The sequence below is a fragment of the Spermophilus citellus genome (assembly GCF_964194105.1).
Source record: "Spermophilus citellus genome assembly, chromosome: 3".
NCBI classification, from domain to species: domain Eukaryota; kingdom Metazoa; phylum Chordata; class Mammalia; order Rodentia; family Sciuridae; genus Spermophilus; species Spermophilus citellus.
The window spans coordinates 79,443,283-79,457,062 of record NC_138184.1 but is presented as its reverse complement, the minus strand read 5'-3'; the positions used below and the strand labels follow the sequence as shown (position 1 = coordinate 79,457,062).

Below are 13,780 nucleotides of genomic sequence, written 5' to 3'. Positions count from 1 at the left end.
TACTCTTCTCCAATGGCCACCTTTTGCCAGTGAGGATTTGACAACTACAGGTTAATCTTGCCCTTGGTCAAGGTGGTTAAGCACTTTCAGGAGAAAATTCCTAAAAGCTGGGAAGCTGGGTTTGGGTCTGATGTGACTTTAGACTACCTAATATTTGCCAAGTCCTTTCCAAATCCTCTTGGCAGAAAGATAGATACAAACATAGACTGGTGTACTCGTAAAAACAAAAATAACGACAATGAACATTTATTGAGGCTTTCTCGTGCACTGGATATTAGAGCAAGGGCTTTGGGTGTTTCATCCAATCCTCCTACCTTCCTACAGAGAGGCACCACTGCTACCCCACTACACAGTTGAGGTACCTAACTTACAAAGAAGCCCCAGCAGAGCAAGAGGAGGCATCAAAACTGGCTTTCTGGAAACTTGGAAAGGTGGGGTGGTGGTGACTCTTCATTCCTCCACCGTGGCTGCATAGCTGGTCCCATCACTACACTCAGATCCACCCAGAAGGAAAGAGCCTGCGGGCAAAAGGAAGAGAAGGCCCCCTTCCTAAAGCAGGGCCCCCAGACACTATGAGCCCACAAACCCAGTGTCGCCAAGATCCCAGTGCTCCTGCAAGATTGCCAACTTCTCCAAACACAGAAAACCAGCATGTGTGGAACACACCAGAACCAACTGGTTTTTACCTTGTAGGTCCCCACCTTCTGAAGGCCTGCAGAAATGCACTGTGTGCCAGCAAGAGTTCAAATGAGGCAGTGCCTCAACCTAAGGGGAAGGAGGAAGGACGCAGAGAAATGTACCCCATGCTGACGGGGAGGCAAGAATGCTGGGGTCCATTTATTTTTAAACCTTGAACACACTGAGATATCTGTCACTACTCTACTATTGTAAAGTTCAAGCAAACAGTTCAAGGAACAACTGAGCATTCAGAGCTTGGGAATTTCATTAGGGGTTCCCGTTGGCTAAAAAGGAAAAGAGGCACCAGAAAGACACTGTCTAAAACTCACCTTCTCATAGTGCCGCCCCAAAGATCGTGGCCTAGTTCCCCACGATCCCTCCTGCTCTCCCCAACCCAGGCTGCCAGGAACTCCCCCCTCTGCCTCATCCACTGAAATGCTGAGATCAAGATCACTGCTAAACCTAAAATCAGGATGCACTCAAAGCTGGCTGGGGTTCCCCATCAAAAAAAAAAAAAAAAAAAAATCCTAAAAAGTGAGAAGCAACCACAACAGTAAAAATTATTTCGTGGCCAGAGTCTCTGTGAAAATTCCTCACTCATTCAGCTCCACCTCCGAATGTTTCATTCAATTCACTGGCAACAAATCTGGGGTCAATTTTCCTGGCACAGTACAGCGGCATCTGCAGTTGCCTCTGTGGTGTGAACAGTGAGTAACAGCACAGGTAATCGGCGTGTGTAAATAAAACCTCTGATGCCAAAAACATGGAGAGGGAGGAAAGGAAACTCAGGAAGACCCTGGAGGTCGCTGGGTGGCAAAGGTGACACCTCCGGGAAATGCCTCCCCCCTGCAAATTAATTCCCAAACTGCACGTCAACAGAACTGCAGGAGCTGCTAAGCAATGTCATCCCTGCGTCTCTTTTATTGGATTTCTAATTGATCCTAATCTGACATGTCCAGGGTCACCTACATCCAACAGGTGGAGAGCATTAGGAAATGATGCTGTAGGTTGCATCCACAGAGCTGCCCTTGGCACAGCAGCCAAGTCCGACGACAGCATCACAGAACCAGATGAGAAGGGAAAGAAAATCTTTCTGACTCCAACCCCAAATTGGCATGGAAAAGGCACTGGAGTTCCTCAAAGATGGGAATACACCAATTCCATCCTCCAGAGAACAAACACACAGTTTTGTCTGTATGGACTGTTTTATTATTTTTTTTTAATGAGAATCGTATTAAACATTCTGTCGGGGCATTAACAGAAGCTCATTGGATGCTCCAGAGAGAGACTTTGAACTCCCAAAGGTGAAATCGCAAATCTTCAGACACAGTAAGCAACATAAACACATTCTGGGAGAAAGGACCCTGAGTAAATAAAATCAAGAAATATTTATCCAGGACCCGGGCCTTAACACTGAGATGCCCTGTCAGGGAGCTCCCTCAACTGAGCTTTCTGGGAGCAGCAGGAAGACGCAATTAGAGTCTTCCTGAAAAATAAGCAATTAATCACACAAGCTTCAGATTAATTGCCTTGCCTGAAATCCTCCTTACCATTCTCCCTTTGCCCCTGAAATCCAACTCCCCCGTGTCCTCCCTGATTGTTCAGATCAAGATTACCACCCTAAGCCAGCGCTCACCCGGACCCAACCAGCCCACTGCCAACCGCAACTACGACTCCCCACATGCCTCCTTCCAGCCCGCTCACTGACCTTCAGTGTGTCGTGAGTGTCAAGGTGGCGCTGCCCACAGGGCTAGCATCCTTCGACGCTGGGCCTCCACTCCTGCCCTGCTGTGACACTGATGCAGCCTCCCAGCCCAGCTGGGCCACCGCAAATCCATCCGACGGCACATTCAACAGCTAGTCAGGCTGCTGCCTCTCCTACCACCATCCAGATTGCTTTGGGAGGTAGAGCAAAGAATCCAGAAAGGCACATCCAACGCGCCCAAATTCCACCTGAATTTTCAACGTGATCTCCAGCAAGGGAATAAAGAAAGCCCACCTCAACATGGCCCACATAAAAACCTCTCCCAAATTCAACCACAGCCCACGGCTCTATCCCATATCAAATGCCCAAATCCCCATAATAATCTGAAATCTTTTCAGGAACCTTACAATCAAAACGGCACCCATGGGGAGACACCATCCAGGAACCAGTGCGACATCCCTTTAAATTGATATCTAAACTACAAACACAACAAACAGGGAATGGATGCTGCCAAGGAGAAAATCAAATTCTGCTTATCTCCTAAGTGGGCACCAACTAATTATCCAACATCACCCCCAAGAGCCTCAAAGTGAGGGAGTCAAGGTGCCTGGGGAACAACACAGTAGGTCTAAGACCTTCCTGGGGAACTTCCTTCTCTGAAAACAGAATGGCATCAAGCTCCCACATCCAGAGACTACTGCATTTTGCAGAAATTCTAGGAGACTGGAAGCCAGGACCCTCCGATCCAAACACAGTGTAAATGCATTTTTCAATAGCTTTTTGTAAGAAAGGAGAAAGACCTGCTAGGTCAAGGTGTTTGCAGCGATATTTATATTTCCATTTTCTAGTTTCCTGGTTGGTTTGCCCCCACCCCCCCCCCCCCGCCCTCATGAAGCCCAGTTTCTGTGAATCAGTGACTCGGCTACATCACACTCTCTCCTAGTGGCTCCCACTGACGGGGCTTTCTCTGGCCGCCAGTGCTCTCCTGGCTCAGAGGCTCAGCTGCCAGATCCCTGATCTTGCAGCATACTTGGAGAGGAGCCCAGCATCGTCTCCGTTAGAGCTCTGGTTCAGCCACTTGCAGCTCAGTTAAACCCATCAGGAAACCTTTAGCTCACGAGCCACAGTTTGGAGGATTCTGTCAATACGGCAAGACAGCAACCATCCACCCACTCGAGACAGACAGATACAGAGATGATGGATACAGAGATGGGCAGCTCGTCTTAACTCCTACACGATTTCCCTTTGACCAAAAATCTGCACTGCTAGAAATCCACTCTCTCCTCACCAAAGACTGGAAAACTAGCCCAAAGTAACGAATTCACAATGATGTTGCCACAGACAGGAGCAGGCACCTCACAGGCTGCAAAGCAAGGATATTAACAGTCTAGCCCCCCAAAGCCCAAACAGGTAGCCTGCTCTCCAAATGCAGACAGATCACCAGCCTCCCTCCGCCGCACTCCCCCACCCTCCCACCGCCACCGCTGCCACCACCACCTTTGGCTCTGTTTGCCGTGCATCAATGCAGGTCCCCCAGAAAGTCCGATTTTCACTTACTCAGATCTACCAAGAATCCCCAGTGCCTTGCTGTACGAAAACCCCACAAACGGCAGTTCTTCGCCCGAGAAACCCGAGGGGCTCAGCTGGCACGGAGAGGATGAAACCCACGAATTCTTCTCTGGTTCATCAAAATTGGAGGTGTCATCGTCAGACTTGAGGGTGGGGACGAAGGGGGGAGGCGCTGGTTAAAGAAAAACAAGAAGAGGTGGGAGAGAAAAAAAATTCAGATGGATTCCACACTGTTGCGGAGCAGAGCGTCTGACTCCTTCGGCGTTGGCGACAGCACTGCAGCGCCTGCTTTCAATCTAGCTCCTCGCAGCAGACCCAGCCTGGCTCCTACAGCAACAAGAGATTAACCCCTTCCCTGCCAACATGGCCACCGACCCGCAGACAGGCTGCCTCCCCTGTGGGGGCAAAGTGAAGAATAAACTCAAACAGGTCACCCGGTGCCACAGAAGTGCTGGACCACTCACAGGAGCCCCTGCCTGACATTTCCAGAAGGCTGCTGTGGGGCTTCAGCTGGCTGGTGCCAGGTGACCTAACCCTACCTAGTCTCTCCTGGTCTGAGTTATTAACATCGAGTGTTGATCAGTGAAACCAGATGGAATGTCTCTATCGTTGATTAACCAAAAGAGGATGAAGGAACAGAAAAGGGGACTTGGGAGGTTTTGGGACTCGGGCTGGATACCACTGCAGTGGACTTCACTCATCTCTGGAGGAGTCTGCTAGGAAGAACCACTTTTTTTTTTAAGTTCATCACCCCTCCTCCCCAGCGCAATCATGCCCCTGGAATCCACTGCAGTTTAATCAGCATAATGAAACACCAGCCAAGTAAAGTTCCTCCTGGTGATCCACAGCACCCCGCGCAGAGGGTGGGTGCACAGAGGGGCAGCTGGGCACGGGTCCTACCTCTTTACGGCATGACTCCTGGCTAGGGTGCACCACATCCTCTCTGCTCCCTGCCACCTACTGAGCTCTCTCGCTCAGGGAGGTAGACACCTGTCCATCAGTCACCAGGAGGCTGCCCATCACCGGGGGCTCCCAGGGGTACCTCCAGCCAGAAGCGTTACCATGGCTGCCGGCTGGGGCGTCCGTGGTGGGCCGGCCGGGGGCAGGCGGCCAGCCGGCATCACATCCCCCCGCAGTGCAGGCTGCACGCTCCCCACTCTGAGGCGCGTGCTCTGGCGGTAACCCCACCTGGCCGCCTGCGTGGCCGGGGCCAATGCTGATCTGAGTGACAGAGCGGCATGAGTCACTGCCGCCAGGGCTGGCTAGAGCTCCCCCTAGGACAGTTGTCACAGCCCTTCACAGCCCAGGCTTCTTTTTTAACTCCTTCTTTTCTGGACAAAGCTGTAAGCCAGATAGGAGCAGCTCTCCGTTTTCCACTTGCAGACTCAAAAAACTCCGGCTGCGGTGAAGGGACCTGGAGGAGCCAGGGTAGGAGCAGAGATCTGGCTGCTAGGGAAAGTGCAAAAGAACATTCTCAGAGCTTCAGGTGCACTGGGATGAGGTGGGAGAGGTAGGAAGATGGAAAATGGAAAATGTGCACTACCAGAAAATTATCTAACACCTCCAAGCTGCCTCAAGAGAATTTGAATCTTCCCTGTAAGAATTACATGCTTAATACTTTAAAACTTAGCTGATGGGAAGAAAATTTAGATTGAATGCTTCAGCCCATATCCCATGTGTACGTCCATCAATACAAGCTCAAATCCAATCCAAGTTCAATCACGCAATAGCTTTTTTAAAAAGAAAAAAATTAGGGGAAATTATAATTCATAATGATCAAAAAGATAAGTTTCCCATCCCATAATAAGGAAACTTAGATAAAGAGAGGAAATTTATGCAGAGAGATTTGCAGTTGACACTAATTAGGAACACAGTGGTTAATACCACACACACTAAAATCTGAGTGAGTTAAAATCCCAGCTCTACTACTTACGGGCTGTGTGATCCTGGGAAAATCACTTAACCTCTCTGTGCCTTTAGCTACAACACAGGAATAACTACTTCAAAGGGGTGTTGAGAGGTTTAAATAAAAGAGCCCACATAAAGAGCTTGGCACAGCTCTTAGAATACAGCTAATACCCATAAAGACTCTTTGCCATTATTATTATTGCTCACATGAGGTGCACTTTTATGGCAGATCTTGCAGTTATTAGGAGTGAGGTACAGTAGAATCTCTACTGAATATTTTCTCCTGTGCAAGGCACAGACCCATCAAGGTGAATGTTTATGTTAATCCTATCGTATCATTTAATTCCTAGCAGAAGCTTAATTCCCTTTCCACTATATACTAATTCATCTTTAGGAGACTAAAATAGAATTCCATTTCTGAGTAAGGAGTATGATTAATAGAGGGGTAGGAGCCACACTCAGAGAAATAATTATGACTTTTGAGTTTCTATACTATAAAATAAGATTCATCCATAAAACTCCGTCATGCTCAAAGTACCTTAATGTGGTCAAGATTGGAAAGAGGGCTGGATCATTTTCATATTAAAAGAAAGGAGAAGTCATTGTGAAATTCTCCAGCTAGTAACAGGTAAGATGTTCAAAAATGAAAAGGTAGGTTGCAACCTCTAGACAGGTAAGTGCAAGAGGAACTCTGAAAAGAAGGGCTTTGCAAGAACACATTTATGCAGGGGCAAAACCAGAGAGAAATGGAGGAAATGAAAATAATCTGCTCTCCAAAAAGTGCTGAGGATGCTCGGCAGGGTCCTTTAGTGGAAAAGAAATAAGGCAGCTAGGAGAAACCATGGTCTCAGGTGGGGTGTCTACGTTCACAGTATCCTGCACAGTGTGAGAATCACAGTTCAGGAAATTATCAAGAGGAACTTTCTCTTAGAACACTGGCAGCACAAGTGGAAAATGACTTACAGGGACACTTTCACAGCCCAGGGCACACAGGAGGTTGGTGTCTGCCTGCCTGCCTGCCTGTCTCCCTCTCCCTCTTTCACACACACACACACACACTCTACCATGAAAGAACAGGAGCAGACATAAGAAAGGAGAAAATTTACCCTCCAAAAGCTGTAGCTAAAAGAAAAATCTGAAATGGACCATAAAATAAATTTGAATTTATTATCAATGTAAATGAGTAGAAATTTGAATAAAAGAATAAGACTCTTTGAAAAAGAACCAAGCTTTGGGGCTAGGGTTATGGCTCAGCAGTAGAGTGCTCACCTCAAATGTGCAAGGCCCTGGGTTTGATCCTCAGCACTACATAAAAATGAATAAATAAATAAATAATAAAGGTTATTGTGTACAACTACAAAAAAATAAATATTGAAAAGAAAAAGAACCGAGCTTATTTTTGAACGGAACAGAACTTCCAGAAATGAAAAGGACTGTTGAATTTAAAGTGTAAAACTCACTAGATATGTTAAATAGCAGGTTAGACACAGCTGAAGAGAAACTTAGTGAACTAGTGATTAGATCTGAGGAAATCACATAGAACCATGATACTCAAAGTGTGATCCATAGACTGGAAGCATCACCATCGCCCAGGAGCTGGCTAGAAGTGCAGAGTCTCAGGCCTAACTCCACTGAATGACAACTTGCATCCTAACAAGATCCTCAGGTGATTTATAGGGATTTGTGATTGAGAAGCACTTGTGTAGAAGGCAATACCCAATGACAAAGAGATGGGAAACCTGAAAGCCTGGGAGACAAAGAACCACATAGCTGAACACACTTTTAACAGGGGACCAGCAAGAGACAGTAGCAAAGTCGCTTAAAGTCTGGATGCCACACTTCAAAACAATTATGTAAAGCTCCGTCAAGTCTAACACCTACCAAAGTAGAGATCACATCTATCTTAGGAAGTAATTCTCCGGTTCCTTGTGCCTTATGAAAAAATGCTTCTTTTTGATCCTCATAAACCCAACCCTTTTTTCTTTTAAAAACATCACTGGAGGGCTGGGGTTGTGGCTCTGTGGTAGAGCGCTTGCCTAGCATACATAAGGCACTAGGTTCAATCCTCAGCATCGCATATAAATAAGTAAATAAAGTAATATATATATATATCTCACACTGGGCTGGGCTGGGCTGTAGTTCAGTGGTAAAGTACTTGTCTGGCATTCATGAGGTCCTGGGTAACCTATGGCATTACAAAAACAGCAGGGGCTGTGAGGTTTTAATAGGTTATTGAAATCATACCAATTGGTTTTGATGGAGATACATATGGCAATCCAGCATACAGAGTAGCACCAGGCACATAGTAGGTACACATAATATTTTAATATGTTTTTTAGTTGTAGATTGACACAATGTCTTTATTTATATTTATGTGGTGCAGAGGATCGAACCCAGTGCCTCACACGTGCTAGGAAGAGCTCCACCACTGAGCTAAGCCCCAGCCCCCTCAATTATATATTTCCTTATTGAATAAGGAAATATATAATTAGACGGCTTGAGAGCACCTAGCATAATACAGACCACAGAGGCATTTGATGTTTGAATTAAATGAAGAGGCTTTGATAATCGAGATTGTTCCGTCTGAAAACTATGTTAATGAGTACCTCCGTTCCCATCTCCTGATATAGTGCTATGAGATCATCAGCTCTCTCCGCCACAGGCCCACTGCCCTCACCAACGACAAGGAAGAAGTCATACATCACACTCTGGGGTTCGCTGGCAAAAGCCACTAGGGGGGAAAAAATCTTTCCCTGTATAGTTTTTAAATAAGTTAACCTATTTGAGGTGACATCAGGACATACTCTCCTTAGTGGCAAAGGCTATACAAGTAACGTTTTAAGGATTTTTTTTCTTTTTTTTTCCCAGCAATAAGATAGATGGCAGATAGATGGCTTGCAGAAACAAAGAGCTATTTTAAGAACTGTGGTTAATTTCTCTTCTATAAATTCTCTTTCTTGGGGCTGGGGATGTGGCTCAAGTGGTAGCGCGCTCGCCTGGCATGCGTGCGGCCCGGGTTCGATCCTCAGCACCACATACCAACAAAGATGTTGTGCCCGCCGAAAACTAAAAAATAAAGATTAAAAAAATAATAATAAAAAAATTCTCTTTCTCTCTCTCTCCCCCCCCCCTTTTTTTAATACTCACATTCATTAAAAACCTTGGGGGGAAATTTATCATCTTCAAAAATATTTTTAAAAAACAAACAAGGAAAAATCAAATGGATTCACCCAGTTGGCTCTGCTTCTTTCTAACATGCTCCACTGAGCCCTGGTTACTCCATTTCCATCTTTAGTTTTTCAGAATGCCAAACATTAATTTTAAAAACAGAAAATATTTTCTAATTAGCCAGGCATGGTGGTGCCCTCCTGCAATCCAGCTACTCCAGAGGCTGAGGCAGGAGGATTGTAAGTTCAAGGCCAAATGGGCAACTTAGCAAGACCCTATCTCAAAATAAAATAAAAAGGACTGGGGATGCAGCCTAGTGGTAGAGCACCACCCAACCTGTGTAAGGCCCTGACTTCAATCACCAGCATTAAAAAAAAAAAAAAATCTAATTTTGTTCTTATGTTTATTGGCTTCTTTTTGCACTGGAACACAATTTCCATGACAGGAAAGACAGTTGTGTTCACTACCATACAACTAACCAGAACAACGGCTGCCTGTCCTGATTCAGTATTTACTATTTTGCTAAAGGAATCAGTGAATAACAAGAACCTTAGGTGGAATAATTTCTAAGACCTAAGAAGCTACTGGGTACAAAATGCCACTTTAAGAAACCCAAGTATTGACGTGTCACAGAGTATACAATTTAGTCATGGAGAACTGATGTATTTGAAAAAAACTGACCCTAGTAAAACTTATAAGATGATGATGATGATGATGATGATTACCAGGGACTGAACCCAGGGGTGCTTAACCACTGAGCCACACCCCCAGCCCTTTTTATATTTTATATTTATATAAAATATTTTATATTTCGAGACAGGGCCTCTTAAGTTGCTCAGGGCCTCACTAAGTTGCTGAGGCTGGCTTTGAACTTGGGATCCTCCTGCCTCAGCCTCCCAAGCTGCGGGAATTACAGTCCTAAAACTTTTAATATCATCAGTATTCGTTACAGACACTGGTGCCAAGATGCGGGTGGCAGAAGATGATGAGCAATACCAGCTCTGTATCCTAAAGGACATGATCACACAAGTAATTATTCTATGATGAGACAATGAATCAGGGCTGTGCCCAGAACACAGTGGGCACTCAACACATGAAACCAAAGACATGCTCAGCTTCACTCCATCTACCATGGTGCCCTGCCCCCTGACTGACAAATTAGACGCTGTATTCAGATTCAGATGTAAAGGAATATTGCCCCCAAATTAGCCATCTTACCTACCTACGAAGAGAGCTGTGAAATAAGTGAAGAGGAAGAAGAGATCTACATCAGCTGGAGGTCAGGATGTGGGTATGGAAAGCAGAGAACACCCCCTGAGCGGCACAAGCTGTGCTGACTGGGAGGCAGTGAATTCTTGCTCTGTTCCTTCAAAAAAGTGTCATGGAGGTGACTGAATCTCAAAGTTGGTTAAAAGGTATCCAGCCGGGCGCAGCGGCACACGCCTGTAATCCCAGCAGCTCAGGAGGCTGAGGCAGGAGGATAGCGAGTTTAAAGCCAGCCTCAGCAAAAGCAAGGCCCTAAGCAACTCAGTGAGACCCTGTCTCCAAATAAAATCCAAAACAGGACTGGGGATATGGCTCAGGGGTTGAGTGCCCCTGAGTTCAATCCCTGGTAGCCCCATCCCTGCCCCCAAAAAAAGGTATCTTCATGGGCTGACATGGGAAAGAGCGCTATTTCAGAAAAGCCACCATGGCAATAGTAGTGGCCCAAGAGTGACATGGGTAATGAGGCTGGGGAGTGAGAAAAAGTGAAATCTGGGCAGGACCTTGAAGGTGGAGCCCTGGATCCAACGGGCAGACATAATAGCAGACAGGCATTGCAGCGGCGAGAGGAAGAGGTCAGGGCTAGAAGCTGTAACAGAGGAGTCTATAAGCAAGTCGACACAAGAGGACCTACACTAAGGAGGTGGTGAGAGAAACAGAGAGGCAGTTGACGGACAGGAGACAGGCTACCGCAATAAGTGACACAATTTGACAACTGACACAAGAGCAGAGAGGTTAGGAATATTGAATGACAAAATACTCAAAGAGAAAGGCTTCAATGGGGAAAAAAGCAAGATATACAATGTTTGAGGCCTCCTGGGAACTAACCCCAAAAGTAAGGTAGGGGCTCAGCAAATAAGTTGGTTAGTAAATATACATGAGTCATTTCACCCAAGAGAACAGGTAACATTATCTAAAGCCTGAGGTCCACCCTGCACCCTCTCTCCTCCCAGTGGGAAGCCATCAGATATGATTCATCCACACCATGCCTTGCATAAGAAATTCATAAAGAACACAAAGCAGACCCAGTTTGCAACAACTCTTTGACTCCCCCAAGAATCATAAAGAGATGTTAGGATAATGGTGCTCTGGGCTGGCTGGCGATCAATTTTTACAATGCTGTCTTCAAAGTAAATGGATAAGGAAGCTAGCATAACTAAAGTTTGCCTAGATCAATCAAACTAAAGAATGCTGTGGGGGCGCCCCGCCCCCGCTGGCTGCCAACAGCTAAGCAGATGTCCTCTCTAGTGGCCGATCTCGGTGGATGTCAATGGAGTTTTCATTCTGGCTCTCGCCATACTCAAAAGCCATGTTCCTCCTTCAAGGCAAGTTTTTGGTAATCAGCTTGTGTTTTCCCACAGAGGGAGAAGTGCCAGACGCTTCCCCTCACTCCTGCACTGGGCTTTGGCCATCCTGCATATCACTTCAGCTTGCTTTGTTCAACCCGCCTGGGTCTGGGTCCTCAGAACATGGAAAGAAGCCTCTCCATGAGCTTAGACACACATTCAAGGGGAACTTCTCCTGTTGCAACCAGTCTCTGCAAAGCCCTGTTCGAACATAGCCAGTGTCTCAGGCGGGTGGAGCTCCCTGGGGACACATTTAGATAAAAGTGAAGGAGCTAGTTCATTGGCTTCCATTCCCCAGGACCTGTTACTAGCAGCCTGGCAGGTTTCACTTCCAACCCCTTCCCCTGGGAATCAGCCACGGCCAAGAACACGGCAAGTGCAGTGCATTCTTCGCTGCTCTCCCTGCCCCACCCCATGCCCACAGGTTCTCACTAAATTGCCCAGGCTGGCCTAGAATTTGGCAATCCTTCCTGCCTCAGCCTCCAGAGTAGCTGGGATTACAGGTGTGCACCACCAAGCCTGGATGGATGCCTCCCCATCTCTTTAGTATTCTTTTCTCCAACATTTTAAAATTTTATTCTTAACTTTTTATGATAATTTTCACACACAACAAAGAAGGGAGTGGAATGAACCCTCAGATGCCCATTACCCAGCTCCAACACCTAGCAATGCCCACTCTTACTCCTCTCACCTCATCCCCCCCTTTGTTTGCATACTTGTTGATTATTAAGAGAAAAGCACAGATTTGGGCGGGATGGGGAGGGGTACCAGGAATTGAATTCAGGGACACTTGACCACTGAGCCACATCCCCAGTCCTTTTTTATATTTTATTTAGTCACAGGGTCTCACTGAGTTGCTTAGGGCCTTGCTAAGTTGCTGGCTTTGAACTCGAAATCCTCCTGCCTCAGCCTCCCAAGTCACTGGGATTAGAGGCATGCGCCATGCGCCAGCACCCCAGCAAACCCCAGATATGGTATCATTTCACCTGTAATTACTGCAGGAGGTACCTCTAACAAGGGTTTCTCATTTGTGCACTGCTGACGATGAGGAATGCAGAATTCTTTATTGGGGGGCAGAGCAGTCGTATGTGTATTATAGGGTGTCTGGCAGCATTTTTGACCTCCAGCTACAACATGTCAACAGCAACCCCCCAAAGACCACCAAAAATGTCTCCAAACACTGTCCAATGTCCCTAGGGGGCAAAATCCCCTCCCACTTGAGAGTCACTACTCTGACAGATAGGGATGCTTTTAAAAACTTAAGCACGGTGTCATCATCACATCCAAAAAAATGAACAATGCCCTAACATTATCTAATACCATGCCTGTGCTCAATTTTTTCCAGATGTCCCCAAAATAACTCTTTATACTTGGTTTGTTTGAACCAAGGTTCACACTGGTTTGATTTGATGTGTCTATTTCAACCTCTAGCATTCCTCAACTGTATTTTTTTTTTTAATACCATTTATTGGTTTGAGAAACTAGATCAAGCATCCTCACAGAATTTCCCACATTCTGAACTTGGCTGACTGCTTCTTTGTAGCATCATTTAACACATTTCTCTGTCCCCTATGTTTCCTGTAGATTGGTAGATAAATCCAGGGCCTCTGGACATTCATATGCAATTTTTTTGGCATGAACATCGCCCAGCATATGTTATCGGACTTGATTTCACATGACACTAGGGAGCACACAGTGTCTGCTTGTCTCGCCTCTTGTGATATTAAGAATGATCCACTGGTTCTGATGATGTCAGCCTGATCCCTCCAATTTCTCACCTAATGGTTTCAGCATCCATGATGATCATTGCCTGAGGTCACTATTTCATAAAAAATTGCAAAATGGTGGTTTTCTAATTTCATCCTTCTACGTTTATTAGAGCACATCAACATTCTGGTTGCCCTGCATACAATTCAAATAAGAAAGCAGGATTAGTGCTTGGTTCTTTCCCTATATTTAGCAACATTCCGAGTAATGATTTAGGGCCTTACCAACCTCCAGGAGTGACCAATGAGATTTCTCTTTCAGTATCATTATGAACTCATGAATGTTTATACCTTCCATGTTTCAAGCCACTGCAATCTTGCTGATAACTCAAATTGTTCCATTCTAGGCCAGTGAATGCCAATGAGACATTCTTGTG

At 45.9% G+C, this 13,780-nt stretch overlaps 1 protein-coding gene across 16 annotated transcripts in view; it reads right to left on the bottom strand.

Annotated features, from left to right (window-relative positions):
- CIT (citron rho-interacting serine/threonine kinase) overlaps positions 1–13,780 on the bottom strand; it is a 170,133-nt gene that overhangs the window by 87,023 nt on the left and 69,330 nt on the right. For 15 of the 16 annotated variants that reach the window (XM_081288029.1, XM_081288037.1, XM_081288039.1 and 12 more), the window contains one exon: positions 3,941–4,124. In XM_081288029.1, the coding sequence (XP_081144155.1) occupies positions 3,941–4,124 (184 nt within the window). Of the gene's footprint in view, positions 1–3,940; positions 4,125–4,852; positions 4,994–13,780 lie in introns of those variants that run through there. The other variant, XM_081288036.1, reaches the window with a different exon arrangement.